General features: G+C 41.9%; 1 protein-coding gene across 4 annotated transcripts in view; it reads left to right on the plus strand.

Moving 5' to 3' along the window:
- The window catches only part of ANKRD13B (ankyrin repeat domain 13B), a 307,156-nt gene that overhangs the window by 191,852 nt on the left and 98,005 nt on the right, over window positions 1-17,299 (plus strand). For all 4 annotated transcript variants that reach the window (XM_063955948.1, XM_063955947.1, XM_063955950.1 and 1 more), the window contains exon 2: window positions 15,003-15,138. In XM_063955948.1, the coding sequence (XP_063812018.1) occupies window positions 15,003-15,138 (136 nt within the window). The remainder of the gene's footprint in view (window positions 1-15,002; window positions 15,139-17,299) is intronic.

Consider the following 17,299-nt stretch of genomic DNA (forward strand, 5'->3'; position numbering starts at 1 on the left):
CCGATATGCGGTTCAACATGACAAGTATGAACTTCCGCGTTTGCGGTCCAACAACCGGAAGTAAGACGCATCAGGTGATAACAACATCCGGTTAGGACGGGCCGCGGACGAATCGGAAGATCAACAAACGGTCTCCAAGGAGACCTATTTACATCACGAATACGGACATCCGGTTGACGACAATGCGCGGGGTCACATGACCATCTGCTAACCGGGACTTTGTGGACATGGACACTCGGGATTTACAATGGACATTATCTGGAATGAACTATTCCTGTAGTCCATTCCGGACTTTCATTAATACCAATTTAATGAAATTAATGTTTTTTTTTTATGTTATTTGGTAATTATTTATATAAATTGACAGCTGAATAGGACTATACAGTCATGTATTATAACTATATGGCAAATGTGAAAGAAGATCATGTTTTTTATTATATTATTGAGAATAGTGGAACCCGATTGGCCAGGGCCGATATGTGGCATGGTCAGTCAGGGATAAAAGGGCGAGGAGACCACTTCCAATATATGCCCTGAGGAAGGATTGAATCCGAAACGCGTTGGCATTCTATAAGGGAACCCTGGACCTGACCCTTCCACGGTGGTTGGCGGTACTTTGTGGGTAATTTTTTCTTCATTGCCAAATTGCCAAAAATTGAGAACATCTACCCATATCCATCCTACCGGTATTATTGGAAGTGGTTTTTTGGTCTTAGAGAGAGGGTACCGTGTAAAACTGTTTTGTGTTGTATTGTACGAGTCTTTTTACGTCCCACTAAGTTGGTGGGTACAAATATTTTTTAATAAATACACTTTTTACTATTCGCTGTCATTTGGGATCCTTTTGAGTGGAGACAACAAAGATGTGGATATAAAGACCGGAAAAGATACCTTTCAACGCACATAGGGCTTATAAGAAAGGTAAGCCTGGTGTAGATAAGCTGATGAAGGTCAAGTGCATGCAGTATTAAAGAAACTGTTACGTGAATGCATCTCATTTAACCCAGGTCAGTCACTAAGAGGAGTGACTTTAGAAGTCCATCAAAGTACAACCATATGCTAATGGACATATTGCGTATTGTGTTTTCTCTCTGAGGAACAGGAACATATACGGATCAGGAAGTCATACATAGCGTCGCTGGGAGATCACCTCTTTTGTCGTGTATATTGTATTCATAGAGGAGTGGTGCTCCTCTTTTGGGGATCTGCCGAGCTGAAGCTAGGGCGCAAGTTATTGTTTCAATCCATTTTTTGTTTCTGGTTATTGTGCACTAAGAAACTGTGTCTTGCTGCCCTTAAATATGTTTGCCCATCGAACAAATAGAAAAGCTCAGGTTGAATCATTATTTAACGAAACTGAGAGTGTGGAATTGGTGGACGATAATTTAGAGAGTGCAATGGGTAAACTAGAGAAATTGCTCATACGGGAAAGTAAAATCTGGTGGGAGGTGGCCTTCCTTGAGAAGTATTGTTCGGAAGGTCTGACCCCTAAAGGTTTGAAAATTATCAAAACACCTTCTTTCAATAATGAATCAGAGAGCTTTATGAAGGAGTGGCAAAAAATCTTGGATGGGTGCTCATATTCACTTATGCAACTCATTATTAAAGAAAAAAGTGAGACTCTTAAAGGAATAGAAGAAGAGATTGGATCCCTCCGCTCTCTGGTAGAACCTTATTCTAAATTGGAGGACTACAAGGAATTAGAAGGGGGAATCATTAGGAAAATAGAAAAGATAGAGAGGGAGATTAAGAGTAAGAAACAGAAAAAATATTTTAGAGATACTGATGAGTGCAAAAGAAATAAAGGTGACACAAATGTGGAGCCTAATGATCCAATCAGAGAGAAATTTGATATAAGGGATAATTATGGGAATCAATACAATCGTAGGAAGGGAGCATTGAAAAGAAATATGGGAAACAGAGGAAGATCACCCATAGATAGTTCCAGAAAATATAAGAACACTGACGATTACGATCAAAGAAGGGTGAGACATTTTGAAAATAGTAGAATATCACCCAAAAGGGAGGAAAAAAACACCTGGAGGAGTAGAGGACAATCGGAGGAACACAGACCTAAAGCTACATATAGGGGGAATAGACAATGGAAAGATAGAGAGGAGGGAATTGACCGTGAATATCGGCCAACCCAATCACGTTTTTTAGGCGTGAGTCAAAGGTCACACAGGGAATGGAGATAGATGTAGGTGAAAGAAAAAAGAGGCCTGTAAGAAAAAGAGGAAGTAGAGGAGGCAAATTTAAAACACTTAATTCTAGTATGAGACGTAGATGTAAAAATGGTGGTGATTCTAACATAGATCCGATTAAGATTACTGTGGATAATGAAACACATGATGTGGATCCTGATATCAATAAAGATATGAGTAAAAACACCAAGATTCACAATCTGAGTAATTATCAATTAACAGTACATGAAAAAAGTGTCCTTGAAAAAGGTCTAAAGTTTTCACCCTCTAATAAGTGTGACAAATTTAATGTATTTGTAGATGTAGAAAAATTTATCAGACATCTGACACTAAAAAGATTCTTTAGTGATAATACGGAACCTATCATCCCACAAAACATAGGGAAATTTAATCTTAAACGGAAGTCAAAGTTCTATCCAAAACACAAGAAAGGTAGCTTCATTGAGGCATTTGAAAAGGCTGTTAAAAATGATCTGGAAAGCATAGAACTAAAACCAAATAGGAAAATGAATCTAAACAAGGAGGAAAGAAAGGCCATAAAATCCCTTAGGGAGAACAGGGACATAGTCATAAAACCCGCCGATAAGGGGGGAAGTGTGGTCATCATGAACCTTGATGACTACAATATGGAGGTGTGCAGGCAATTGGGGGAAGAAGACACATATAAAAAACTTCGAACCAACCCCGGTAGTGGGGTGATGGATAAGTTAAAAACCTTTCTGGCACTGTACTTGTCCATGGGGGTCGTTGGGGAGGAGGATATTAAGTCCATTATTATAGAGAACCCATCAATACCGGTGCTCTATATCCTCCCCAAGATCCATAAAAATAGTGAAAAACCTCCTGGACGCCCTATTGTGGCCGGTATAGATTCATGTCTCTCCAATTTATCCCAAGTAATTGATGGTTTACTACAACCAATGGTTCAATCAACTCAGTCGTATTTAAGAGACACCATAAGCATCATTAATAAATTAAGGGAAATTAACTGGCAACCAGGTCTTTTGATGGTCACAGCAGATGTACAGTCGCTGTATACCATCATCGAGCATGAACATGGGCTAACTGCCACAGAGTTTTTTCTGGATAGAACAGGGACCAATGAAAAGGAGAAGGGATTCATTTTAGATGGTATTTCCCTTATTTTAAAAAATAACTTTTTTTGGTTCCAGGACAGTTTCTTTTTACAACTCACCGGTACAGCGATGGGCACCAGACTGGCGCCCAGTTATGCCAATTTATTCATGGCATATTGGGAGGAGCAGGCGGTGTGGGATGGCCACCAGCTGGGCGCCAGTCTGGTGTCTTGGAATCGCTATATCGATGACATCATTTTCATGTGGAACGGTGATCATGATAGTCTGGAGGTTTTTTGCACCCACCTAAATAATAATCCATACAACATTAAACTTACCTTTGAAATAAGTGAAATTGAGGTAAATTTCCTTGACTTACGGGTCTATGCAGAAGATGGTATGTTGAAGACCAGTAATTACACCAAAAAGACCGATTGTAATTCCTTTATTGATTACACCAGCAATCACCACCACAATTGGCTGCAGAGTATCCCCAAAAGCCAGTTCCACCGTATTCGGCGGAACTGTACAGACATTAGGGAATATGACAAACATGCTGATATCCTACAGGATCAATTACAACAAAAAGGATATGATAAGGTGATAATAAGCAAAGCTAGAGATCAAGGCACACAGTTAGATAGGGAGGCCTGTTTGAATGTAAATAAAAATAAACAGAAAGATAATCGTGGCACGAGGGGAATATCTTTTGTCACTGATTTCAATAGCCAATATGGTCAGATTGAAAAGATTGTCAGACGACATTGGGATATCCTAAATAGAGATCCTTTACTAAGGGAACATATATCAGACCGGCCGAGCTTCATATATAGAAAAGCAAAAAATCTAAAAGAAAATGTGGTGAATAGTGTGGTGATGGCCCCAAAAATGCAGACCAGGATAAAATCAAAAGGTTTTTTCAGATGCGGCATGTGCATCATGTGCCGTCATTGTAAGGGGAATGGAAGCAAAATAACGGAATATAAGTCCATACAAACAAATGTGGTGTACCCAATTAGACAGTTTCTTACGTGTTCTACTAAAAACTGTGTATATTTGCTAGAGTGCCGATGCGGTACACAGTATGTGGGACGCACAACAAGGGCACTTAAGGTAAGGATGGCAGAACACGTCCGAAATATTAAGAAAGGCCTTGAAACTCACAGCGTGTCTCAACATTTTAAAAATAAACATGAGTGTAATATTAACCATCTGGTGAGTTTCTGTGCCATTTTAAGTATTCAATCTAATTGGCGAAAGAATGATGATGAAGATAGGTTGGCAAGGGCGGAAATGAGAAAAATTTATGAATTAAAAACACTCCATCCTAAAGGTTTAAACTTAGATTTTGAAACCAAGTGGTTTTTATAAATTCCCCCTTGTTTTTTAAACTATTAAATATATGCATGAGAATGATCGGATTGCACCCATTATAAATCATGTTATATAAAAAAATTTTTTTAAGGATGTAAATTGCATATAACTTATAAAAAAATCTGTGTATTAATGATAAAAGGTAATTACGGGTTAGAGACAAACTTATTGGTATTTTAAGATCATTGGATAAGTGTAAAAAGGTGGAGTGACTAGAAATGAGCATTATGATTGAATATAAATGTACTGATATACGTCTTTGTTTTTTTCCTGTATGGACACGTAACGTTTCCGATATGCGGTTCAACATGACAAGTATGAACTTCCGCGTTTGCGGTCCAACAACCGGAAGTAAGACGCATCAGGTGATAACAACATCCGGTTAGGACGGGCCGCGGACGAATCGGAAGATCAACAAACGGTCTCCAAGGAGACCTATTTACATCACGAATACGGACATCCGGTTGACGACAATGCGCGGGGTCACATGACCATCTGCTAACCGGGACTTTGTGGACATGGACACTCGGGATTTACAATGGACATTATCTGGAATGAACTATTCCTGTAGTCCATTCCGGACTTTCATTAATACCAATTTAATGAAATTAATGTTTTTTTTTATGTTATTTGGTAATTATTTATATAAATTGACAGCTGAATAGGACTATACAGTCATGTATTATAACTATATGGCAAATGTGAAAGAAGATCATGTTTTTTATTATATTATTGAGAATAGTGGAACCCGATTGGCCAGGGCCGATATGTGGCATGGTCAGTCAGGGATAAAAGGGCGAGGAGACCACTTCCAATATATGCCCTGAGGAAGGATTGAATCCGAAACGCGTTGGCATTCTATAAGGGAACCCTGGACCTGACCCTTCCACGGTGGTTGGCGGTACTTTGTGGGTAATTTTTTCTTCATTGCCAAATTGCCAAAAATTGAGAACATCTACCCATATCCATCCTACCGGTATTATTGGAAGTGGTTTTCTGGTCTTAGAGAGAGGGTACCGTGTAAAACTGTTTTGTGTTGTATTGTGCGAGTCTTTTTACGTCCCACTAAGTTGGTGGGTACAAATATTTTTTAATAAATACACTTTTTACTATTCGCTGTCATTTGGGATCCTTTTGAGTGGAGACAACAAAGATGTGGATATAAAGACCGGAAAAGATACCTTTCAACGCACATAGGGCTTATAAGAAAGGTAAGCCTGGTGTAGATAAGCTGATGAAGGTCAAGTGCATGCAGTATTAAAGAAACTGTTACGTGAATGCATCTCATTTAACCCAGGTCAGTCACTAAGAGGAGTGACTTTAGAAGTCCATCAAAGTACAACCATATGCTAATGGACATATTGCGTATTGTGTTTTCTCTCTGAGGAACAGGAACATATACGGATCAGGAAGTCATACATAGCGTCGCTGGGAGATCACCTCTTTTGTCGTGTACAACCTATAGTGGTGCCTGTGGCTACCGGTGACCTGGAGGATTCCAGATCCCTGGACGTAGTCAGGGCCTTAAAAATTTATGTAGCCAGGACGGCTAAAATTAGGAAAACAGAGGCTCTGTTTGTCCTGTATGCGGCCAATAAGATTGGCGCTCCTGCTTCAAAGCAGACTATTGCTCGCTGGATTGCCGGTACCAAATTCGGTTAAGGCCCATTCCACTAGGAAGGTGGGCTCTTCTTGGGCGGCTGCCCGAGGCGTCTCGGCTTTACAACTTTGCCGAGCGGCGACGTGGTCGGGGTCAAACACTTTTGCTAAATTCTACAAGTTTGATACCCTGGCTGATGAGGACCTAGCGTTTGCTCAGTCGGTGCTGCAGAGTCGTCCGCACTCTCCCGCCCGATTGGATGCTTTGGTATAAACCCCATGGTCCTTACGGAGTCCCCAGCATCCTCTAGGACGTAAGAGAAAATAAGATTTTAAACCTACCGGTAAATCTATTTCTCCTAGTCCGTAGAGGATGCTGGGCGCCCGTCCCAGTGCGGAAACTCTGCAAGACTTGTATATAGTTGTTGCTTACATAAGGGTTATGTTACAGTTGACATCGGTCTTGGACCGTTACTGTTGTTTTTTGTTCATACTGTTAACTGGTTATGTATGTTCCAGGTTACATGGTATGATTGGTGTGGGCTGGTATGAATCTTGCCCTTGGATTGCTAAATCCTGCCTTGTATTGTCCATCTCCTCTGGGCACAGTTCTCTAACTGAGGTCTGGAGGAGGGGCATAGAGGGAGGAGCCAGTGCACACCCATAGTCAAAGTTCTTTTTAGGTGCCCTATCTCCTGCGGAGCCCGTCTATACCCCCCATGGTCCTTACGGAGTCCCCAGCATCCTCTACGGACTAGGAGAAATAGATTTACCAGTAGGTTTAAAATCTTATTATCCCTGATGTACTTAGCTAGGCCAGTATTAAAATGGATAATGATAATATCATTATTCCTCTCTCTACTTTGAAAGCCAGTACAGCAGAAATGCTTCTGATCTGTAATATATAGAAGTGCTTTAGAAATTGAATATGCTGTATTGATAGATACATGTGTTGTGTTACACTGAAAAAGCAGGCACTCGTGTGACCACTTAGTGGCAGAAAGGGACATGTCACATGTGCTATTACTGGCTAATAAAATAACTTTCCCCAGGAGAGTGCCATATTAAATATTAGCCACATGTACCCTGTATGCTAATGTGTGATGCTCACTTCAGCAATCGCTGCTGTGTCCATTCATGCCCTGCCTGGCTAGAACAGATGTCCGTCTATATGCGTAGGCTCCCCTCACTGTTCCCCTATCAGTAATGTTGGCCTTATGCCAAGTCCCTGTATTCGATAGGAAATATTCATTTTTGATGCTTACTGTTTGTGGTCCTTGGTGGCTTACAGAGGCGCAGAAGTGGTGTAAAAGGCAAGCAGCAGGAGCTGCCTGCAGCCCGGGGAGATTACACAGAGGCCAAATTACAGTGGAAGCAGCACGCACAGTCGTCTGTTATAGGTTGTCAGTCTCCCGAGAGCACAGCGCTGCCAGAGCTTCCTATCACACTGCGTCTGGGTTCACATTATCAGCCTTGTCTGCTTGGTGAGGCACTGCCAGTGCAAAGAGCATCTCAAAATAATGGACATTGTTCTGGATGGAGCAAGTCACACACATGATGTTGCAAGACAGTGGTACCCACTCCCAGCTTAAATGCACTTTAGTGACAGCACAGAACATAAATTCAGTAGTAGATGTGTATCGAGTAAATGAAATATACTGAATACACTGCATTTACATGGTTATGTTATTGTGTTAATATGGCGGCAGCTCATTGACTGAACGCAGGTGTTTCTGTATCCAGTGCAAAAGATTGTTTAGCAGGAGGATGTTCTAATTCATTTCCAGGTGTGGAAGATATGCGTGAAGAAAAAAAGAGGGGGGGGGGGGCTTGACTGAACTGCACACCCTATTACTAGAGATATTAAGAGGTGCTATCATGCTGAGGCTTTTAATACTCGGCTGGAGGAAGAGAAATAATTATGCACACTCCTAGCATTAAGAACACTCATAATAAAAATAATTTAGATAAACCCTCACAATTGACATGGAGTATAAGTGAAGTTCTTAGCACATATTTGCGCATATGTGGGCCCATGACCCGCGACCAAGTGACTTCATAACATGAGTCCCTAACATCTCTAATACTATCACATTATATAAACTCATCAAGGTCTCATCTTCCAATAGAGCCCTTATCAATGTATGATCTGAAATGCAGGAATATACATGTAAGGTGGCTTCTGCTTTAGGTGATACACAGAGGCTTTGAACAGGGCCGTGATGATGCACTCATAGTACCACTGCCCCTCTGACATGGTTGCCCCCTTTAAAAAAAAGTTGGCCAAGTACAGTATGTGCTGAGTTGGATGGAAATAGGGCTGCTGTATGCAGAGTTGTATCATGCATGTGTCTCTTCCACCTATAGGCACGCATGGTTTGCTCCTTGTCCTCATATTGATAAGTGCACACTTGCATCACCCTATACTAGGTGCAGAAGATGCATTTGAAAACCGCCATACTTACGCTTACATACAACTCTGCGTGGCCCGCATATTTCTCTCACTGTACTTTGCATAGGTGAGAAAGTGTTTACTCCCACACGCCAAAAAACCCCAAAACATACTGTTAGGTTATTTGGCTTCTGACAAAATTAATTAATTAATTAATTAATTGCCCTATTATGTATTGTATCTGATAAGCAATATGAATTGTAAGCTCCACTAGTGCAGGGACTAATGTGAACCACTAATTATTGTATGGAAAGTAACTGTTAATAAAGCCTTAAGATGCAATAATTCCAGCCATATTTTACTGTAGGAGGAAAAAAAGGAACAGTATAGTAGAGACAGTAGACCAGACAATGGGAGGAAAGACATTGTTATAGAATGTTTTAAGGGGACATTTATCAGAGCTCGGAGAGCGATAAAATACTAGCAATGATATCTCTCTCCATGCTTTGATAAATACCCCCTTTTAGTGTTTCCCAAAATACAAATGTGAATGAAATGCTGTTTGTGCACAAATGAAAATGCAAAACATCTGCAAATGCAGAATTCTATAGCCTGGTTTCCCTGCCATGTTTCTGACACAACTAAACTTGAACTGAATGTTAGAAAATAAATAGACTATTGCTACAAAAAAAAAAAACACCTCATTCCTTTGCATGAGATTGCGTGGCAGCTGTAGCTTTGTACAGATGATGTTTGCTGCTTTAAGGCATAAAACATACATGGAAAGGTATTAGTTCCGGGAAGAAAATGCATTTAAATGTTATTTTGCATATTGTTATCTATTAGTATTATTGTATATTATATTTATTTATTTATTTGTTTGTTTGTTTGTTTACATGCTTCTTGTACTAGCTGTTTCTTGTGCATGCTATATGTTAGAATGCCCCAGGCATTGTTCTTTTGTGTTTACCACAATTTATCTGATGATTTTAAGGTAAAGGCAGTGGTGCAAGTATGCGGGTACGCTCGGGTACGGAGTACCCAAGAATTTGGCAGCGGGTACGCAGTACCACCTGCCACACGCTTTACACACTTGACCACCATTTCCACAATTATAATGCATCACAAAGCATCCTGGAGGCATTACTATATATTGTTATCAAATTGGGGGCATTACTATATGTATTTATTATACTGGAGGCATAACTATATATTTCTAGCCTTGCCCCCAGAGTCCAAAGAAAAGGTTCTGTGTTGTCTGCTAGTGTCATGTAGCCACTCCCACTAGTGACATGTGGCCACGCCCCCTCACAACACATGACTACGTCCATTTTTCGAAAATCAGTACCACTAAGAAAATATTTCTACTTGCACCACTGGGTAAAGGATACACTACAGTATTGTCCTCAAGAGGTGAATGTTTATAACCATAGTACGCATAACATAAACTATATTTTGATCCTTTTTGATACCAATAAAACAGCTTACTACTGTATATACTATAGCAGTAAATGTAGCTTTTATGCCACAAAACTTATGTTTTCCTAGTGCAATTCCCAAAACACCAAAATGAAACTGCTTGTCACTCAGGAGATGCTCCAGTCTGGGCTCCCTGGCAGCCTGTGCACCAGTCCTGTGCTATTCCTTCAGTATTATGCCTTATACGCATGAATGCATGGTGCTCTTAGCCAGTGTAGCTAATGAAAAATTAACTTGTTTCCCATGTCATGAGAGTGGTCTTTGCAGGAAGCAAGGATGTGGTGATGGGGGAGGAAGGCTAGAAAGACCACAGGAGACATCTCTTCTCTCCTTAGTATGTCTCTGTGTAATTACTGTTTCTATATTTTACGACACAGCAATAACAACAATGTTATCTTCAATGTCACAAATGGAAGGTTAAACTATTACTGGGAAGTGACTGAATATTATGGAACATAATGTGGTCATAGCATAGATACATTGTTCACTGTCTAGGTAAGAAGCTGTGAAACAATAGTAGTGTATGTCATTTATTTATTTATGACCAGTTATTTATATAGTGCACACATATTCCGCAGCGCTTTACAGAGAGAATATTTATTATACATCAGTCCCTGCCCCACTGGAGCTTACAGTCTATGGGGGTAATTCAGAGTTGATCGCAGCAGCAAATTTGTTAGCAGTTGGGCAAAACCATGGGGGTCATTCCGACCCGTTCGCACGCAGCGGTTTATCGCTGCGGTGCGAACGGGTGCGGAATGTGCATGCGCGGCGGCCAGAGGTTGCCGGGTTACGTTGCGTCTAAAGAAGAAAGCGGTCGCAGGACGGGCCGCAAAGAAGATTGACAGGACGGAGGCGTGCCAGCGCGGATCCGGACCGTTTGGAGCAGTTTTCGGGGAGTGGTGAGTAAAACGCAGGCGTGTCCAGCAGAACAGAGGGTGGAGGAGTGACGTCAAAGCCGAGCCATCATCGCTGGATCCATCGCACAACGTAAGTAGGTATAGGCCTAGTCTAGTTTTGCTTGAATTTTTTTTAGCTTAGCAGGGCCGCACAAGCGATCGCAGCCCTGATAAGCTAAAATACACTCCCCCATAGGCGTGGACTAGTTGATCCCAGCAGCAGCAAAAAGTTGCTGGCTGCGATCAACTCGGAATGACCACCCATGTGCACTGCAGGTGTGGCAGATATAACATGTGCAGAGAATTAGATTACTAATAACAAATTGTAAAAAAAATTTAGTACATTTTATTTAACTGAAGTTAAACTATTGCCACATAATTCAGTTAAATTCTTGGGATCATGAAACCCCTTCGCTGCTGAGCATGTTTTGACACTTCTGGCCTGATTCATTACCAATTGCAAATATGAGATTGCACGCAGTGCGCAATTTTAGGCAGACTGCGCATGCACTGCGAACACATTGCGCGTGCGCGAAGGGCAAATTGCGATTGCCTTGCGTATGCAGCCAAATTGTAAAGTGAACACATTTTGATTGACAGGAGCTGACCATTTGTGGGTGGTAACATGGCGTTTGTGGGGAGTGGTTGGGAAAACGCAGGCATGTCATGGCCATTTTCGGAGCGTGTATTTGACGTCATCTGCGATCAATGCGTTCAGAAACATGGCGCCCGGTGCGACTGTATTTTCATTGATATCAGTATGCTGGGGTCAGCCGCAAATGTCGGCGGTGTCCATTTTTTGCGTATGCATTGCGAATCTGCTAATGCGTATGCAGATGTGCGAATGCATCGGTGGACGTCTTTTAGTCTTTCTAGGTGGCTCTTCACATGGCAATTTTAGCAATAGCAGATTTGTGAACATCGCTATCTCAGCCTCAGTAGCGATCCAAAATTAACCAGGCCCTTAATTTGGTTGGTCACATTCCAACATCAGTATCAGTAAATATTTGTGCAGTGTCCACAGAAATTACCTGATTTTCATTTTTTTATTAGGTATTGAATTTTCTGAAAATAGCATTAGTTTGCTTATTTCTCCTCACACAGCAAATAGAACTTACCCAAAATTGGCACAAAATTATCTGTATTGAAGTTGCGAGACAGTGAACTAAGGGCCTAATTCAGACCTGATCGCTGTGCTGCAAATCTGCGATCAGATAGCCGCCCCCCATGGAGAGTGAAAACCCGCCCCGTGCAAGTGTGCGAATGCATGTGTACGCCGTGCAAAAATTCTGCCAGACAGCGGACAGCTGCAAATCCGTTCGCAACTCACTCACCATCTAATGTTTTTTTCCAGTCTTTGCGTAGCCCAAGAATTACTCCTACAGCGCGATACAAACAGGCTGTTTGGGGCCGAAGCTGACGTCACACACTCCCAGAAATGGTTGGGCCTGCGTTTGTCCTGACACTCCCAAAAAACAGACCAGTTACCACTCCTCAAACATCTCATACTTGTCAATCATCTTGCGTACGCCTAGTGATCAAAATTTTTGTACCATCCTGTTGCTGTTTGGCAGCGCGTGTGCGCATTATGGTGCATACACATGTGCAGTCATTCGATAATCGCCCGCTGTGCAATTTCGCACAACAGCGATCAGGTCTGAATTAGACCCTATTAGCAATGTTTGTATAACATGGGGGAGAGTATTGTTTTTCCTATTTCTTGACTTTTAATATTGTCTGCCATGTTTTGCCTGAAAGGGGTGGGGCTTAATGATGTCATCACATTATGAAACCCTGCCTCCTCCGAGGTCAAAGCAACTGCAAATATAAGTTGTTGTTTTTTTAGGTAAGTGTCCCGTCCCCCCCACCAACCCCTGCAGTGCTTTCAAGTTCCATTCCTTAGGAACGAAGAAGTTAAAGAAAGCGTTGTTAATATAGCGACATTTTTATTAAAGTTAGCACATTTAGCATTATTAATAATATTGCTCATTGTTATGCGAATGTGTTTTTCCATTTTCATTTAATCATCTTCTTCAGTAAAATGCCCGAAATAGCTATTTTATCATGAGTTTATGGTGCATAATATTGTGTTCCATAGAAATTGCTTCACATCGTACGCTGTGTTACGCAGCACAGGCAGTGGATTGGCAGGTGTCTGTCCTCATTTTACTGAGATTGTATGGCAACATCAGGAGTGCAGAGTGCTGGGCAACATGATGGTTTCAGTAACTCCACGTTACATTTATAGAGGTGCACTGAAATACTCACACGTCCCTAGGCAGTGGGGTAATCTGTGTTTGGCATAGACCGCATAGTAGTCTGCATGGGTGTACCACTATTTTGCAATGATAAACACTACTGAAAGGACCTTAGAGTTTAGTGAGGCGCATTTATGTTTCTATGAGTGACCACAAAACCATTCTATACGTGGGAAGCGGTTACAATACTGGAGATCACAATGCCGACGCCAGAATCCCGACTAGCGGTGAAATACTGCCGCCGGAATACTGGCACCACAGGCTTTTCTCACTCTGTGGGTGTCCACGACACCCATAGAGGGAAAATCTAACCTTTCTAGTGCTCGCACCGCTGCCTGCATACTGGTGGCCAGGATCCCGCTGTCTGTATCCCAGCCGCCGGTATTTCATACTGAACCCCTATACGTAACATAAAAGCGGTGTTGCTAGATACTATCTAACATTTTTTGAAACACATATGTATTCCCACCGGACGGGATGCCAGCTGTCCGTATCCCGGCAGCCAGAATGCCGGCAGCGGTCCGAGCGATACGTTTCCCCTTGCGGGCTCGCTGCGCTGTGGGCACGTTGTCTCGCTGCGGTAGCCACAGGTTAAATTCCCACATTATGGGTGTCGTGGACACACACGAGTGGGAATAGTCTCTGTGAGCCAGTATTCCGGCTGGCGTCATTGCTGGCTGGCGGGATACCTCTGTCGATATCCTGACCACCGGGATCCCGACAGCCGGCACATTGATTGCCTCCGCATTTTTCTAGTGCAGCTTAGAGAATTAAGTTATACAGGTCAGCATGTTACCTGTAAAACAGTATTGTGTATGTGTTTAAAAGGGGTATTTACCCAAGTGCGGAGAGAGATAAAGTTGTGAGAGATAAAGTATTAGCCAGTCAGCTTCTACTTTACATTTTACAGGCTGGTTAGTACTTTGTCTCCTCATAATTTTATCACTTATCAAGCATTGATAAATACCACCCCTTAGTGCCCCTCTGATGCTAATAATATACTGTAATAAACTAAGGAAAGAATGAACTTCTCGGACTAGAGCCAGTGAAATTATTTTTTTAATGAACTAGACTAATGAGGCAATACATCTCTCACACAAGTCCTGCCCAGTTTTTCATCTTACTGTAGTCCAGTCTCTATAGTCTTATCTCTAGTCTGCCTAATACATCTTTTATGGAATGCACACTGGTGTGTAACAGTGACGTGCGGTGGGGTGAGGCAGAGCCTTTCCAGTCATACTAACGTTTATGCCAGAGTTTTGACTATATAAAGTAGATGAAAATTACAAAGAATTTATTTGAAATATCTTCTTTGCATTATTCTAATCATTTTTATAGCCAAAACTCTGGAGTAAAAAGTATATGTCAGGTGTGGCACCTATCTTTTCCGCACATCTCTGATCAAAACTCACCAAATTTCCAGGAGTTTATACTGCTGCACCTGTGTATAATGCCCAGATGTACGCTTTGGCTCATATATTGCATGTAAATCAGGCTCTGGGGCTAGCCAGTGCCTCCTGAGCCATTTAGCTCACCGCACGACCCTGGTGTGTAACCCCTGACTGCAAGGGCACTATAATTAGAAGTCATATCTTATAAATAACATGCCTTAGATTTAGCTAAATATGTATCTTTAAATCAGTGTTTGGGATCTTTTAAAGCATTGTATAGATGTAATTGAAAAACATATTCTTCATATGTAAATCTGTTTTATGTTACAGGACCAGATTGAACAGGTGGACCCCCGGGGACGGACCCCCCTGCATCTTGCTACTACGTTAGGTTACCTGGACTGTGCCAGAGTACTGCTGAACCATGGAGCTGATGTCAGCAAGGAGAACCGCAATGGATGGACTGGTAAGTGATTCAGACATCACTATTCTACTCACTATAGTGGTGATCTGTAGTAATGTGTTGTTGTAATGAAGAGTGTGCCTTCACTGGCTGTAACCACAAACTATATATGTGCGCAGGTGTCTGCAGGCCACATTGTCTGGTTATCCTTATGCAGCTATTTAATAATCAGTATCTATAGATAGAGCTGATCCTGTGTAAGTGGACCAGGTAATATTTGTATGGTTACTGTGGATAATAATGCATTTGTGCTAAAGGCTATTAAATACATGTTTATGGGGTCAGTTCAATTCATTGCAAATTGAATAGCGCTGGGAGGGAGCTCCTGGATCTATTCAATTCAGTGCGATGCTAAGTAGAATTCCCGTACTCACGGACGAAACAGGGTGTTTAGTAACGAGAATGGGCAGTCTCTGTCTAAACTGTCTCACAGCGATGCTGTTTGCGCAGCGCTAGGTCACAAGACAGCATTGCAGACCTAGTTTTGTCAGATTTCTGCTCACACTTCCGGAGGGGTGGGAGAAGTAATCTTTTAGTCGGGGACAGCATTGTGCTGAATTGAATAGCTCTGGGAGCTCCCTCCCGGCGCTATTCAATACACGATGATTTTAATTGACCCTTATGTGTTCTGGCTTTCATGTGAATCCTCTACGGAACATGGAATAAATGCATGTTTTATTAATGACCAAACAAGCGTTTAAGAAAAATAAATTGACTCTATGGACAGAGAAATGACTGATCCTTTTTCTTACCTGTGCCCAGGTTGTGCTTAGCACACATTGACATATACCTGGATAAAGGAGCAGATGTATTAAGCCTGGAGAAGGCATAAAGAAGTTATAAAGTGGTGATAAAAGCAAGGTGATAACACACAAGCCAATCAGCTCCAATATGTAAATTGACAGTTATGAGCGGATTGGCTGGTGCGTTATCACCTTGCACTTATCACCGCTTTATCACTTCTTTATGCCTTCTCCAATACAATAATAATACATCTGCCCCAAAGATTTGTATCTTGAGTATATTTCATGTGCTTGTTTATGTCTATCAGTTGGGTTCATGCTCTACTTTATGAAGCTAATATAGATGATAGGTTCTCAAAATCGGTCCTCAGGACTCCAAACAGTTCTTGTTTTTCAGAATGACAAGTGAGATAATTAGCGCTGCCTGTGTATTTTTTTTAAATATATCAGTGAGTACTGACTCCACCTGTGCACCTGCTGGGTGACCTGGAAAACGTTAACTGTTTGGGGTCCTGAGAACCGAGTTTGAGAACCACTGATATAGATAGGCACTTCTCAAATCCAGTACCCAGGACACACTAATGCTGGATATACACTTATAGATATATCTGCAGATCAGTTGATCTGCAGATATATCTAAAGACGGCCCGGGCAGTGTGTTGTGCATACACACTGCCCGATCCGTCGGGACTGATGTCACGAACTGGGCGGGCATTTACATGTGCCCGCCCAGTTGTGCTGTCAGTAATTGCTGAGCATGCTGCGGTTGGATCAGGCGGCGGTGGGAGTGCCGCATATGTGTGGGCGCCTGCATATCTGAAATGGGTATAAGTGGCGGGATCCGGTCTTTAGATCGACAGTAACTAGGTTGACACTATCTAGGTCGACCACTATTGGTCGACAGTAAATAGGTCGACATGGTTTCTAGGTTGACAGGGTCTCTAGGTCGACATGTTCTAGGTCGACAGGTCTAAAGGTCAACATGAGTTTTTCACGATTTTTTTCTTTTTTTGAACCTTTTCATACTAAACAATCCACGTGGACTACAACTGGGAATGGTAACCTGTGCCGAGTGCAGTGGGGCACCTTGCCCGAACAATGGCGAGCGAAGCGAGCCATGCAAGGGTACATGGTGCACTAATTGGGGTTAACGGTCACTCTACGAAGAAAACGACACAAACCCCCCCATTAAAAACTCATGTTGACCTTTTAACCTGTCGACCTAGACCATGTCGACCTAGAGACCCTGCCGACCTAGCGATGCTGTCGACCTAGTTACTGTCGACCAATAGTGGTCGACCTAGACACTGTCAACCTAGTTACTATCTACCTTCCATACCACACCCATAAGTGGCACTGAAGTTACTTTACCTAATAAATTGACTAATTTTCACTTTTACTTGTTACTATTTCAGAATATA

This window comes from Pseudophryne corroboree, chromosome 2 (assembly GCF_028390025.1).
Source record: "Pseudophryne corroboree isolate aPseCor3 chromosome 2, aPseCor3.hap2, whole genome shotgun sequence".
In the NCBI taxonomy this organism is placed as follows: domain Eukaryota; kingdom Metazoa; phylum Chordata; class Amphibia; order Anura; family Myobatrachidae; genus Pseudophryne; species Pseudophryne corroboree.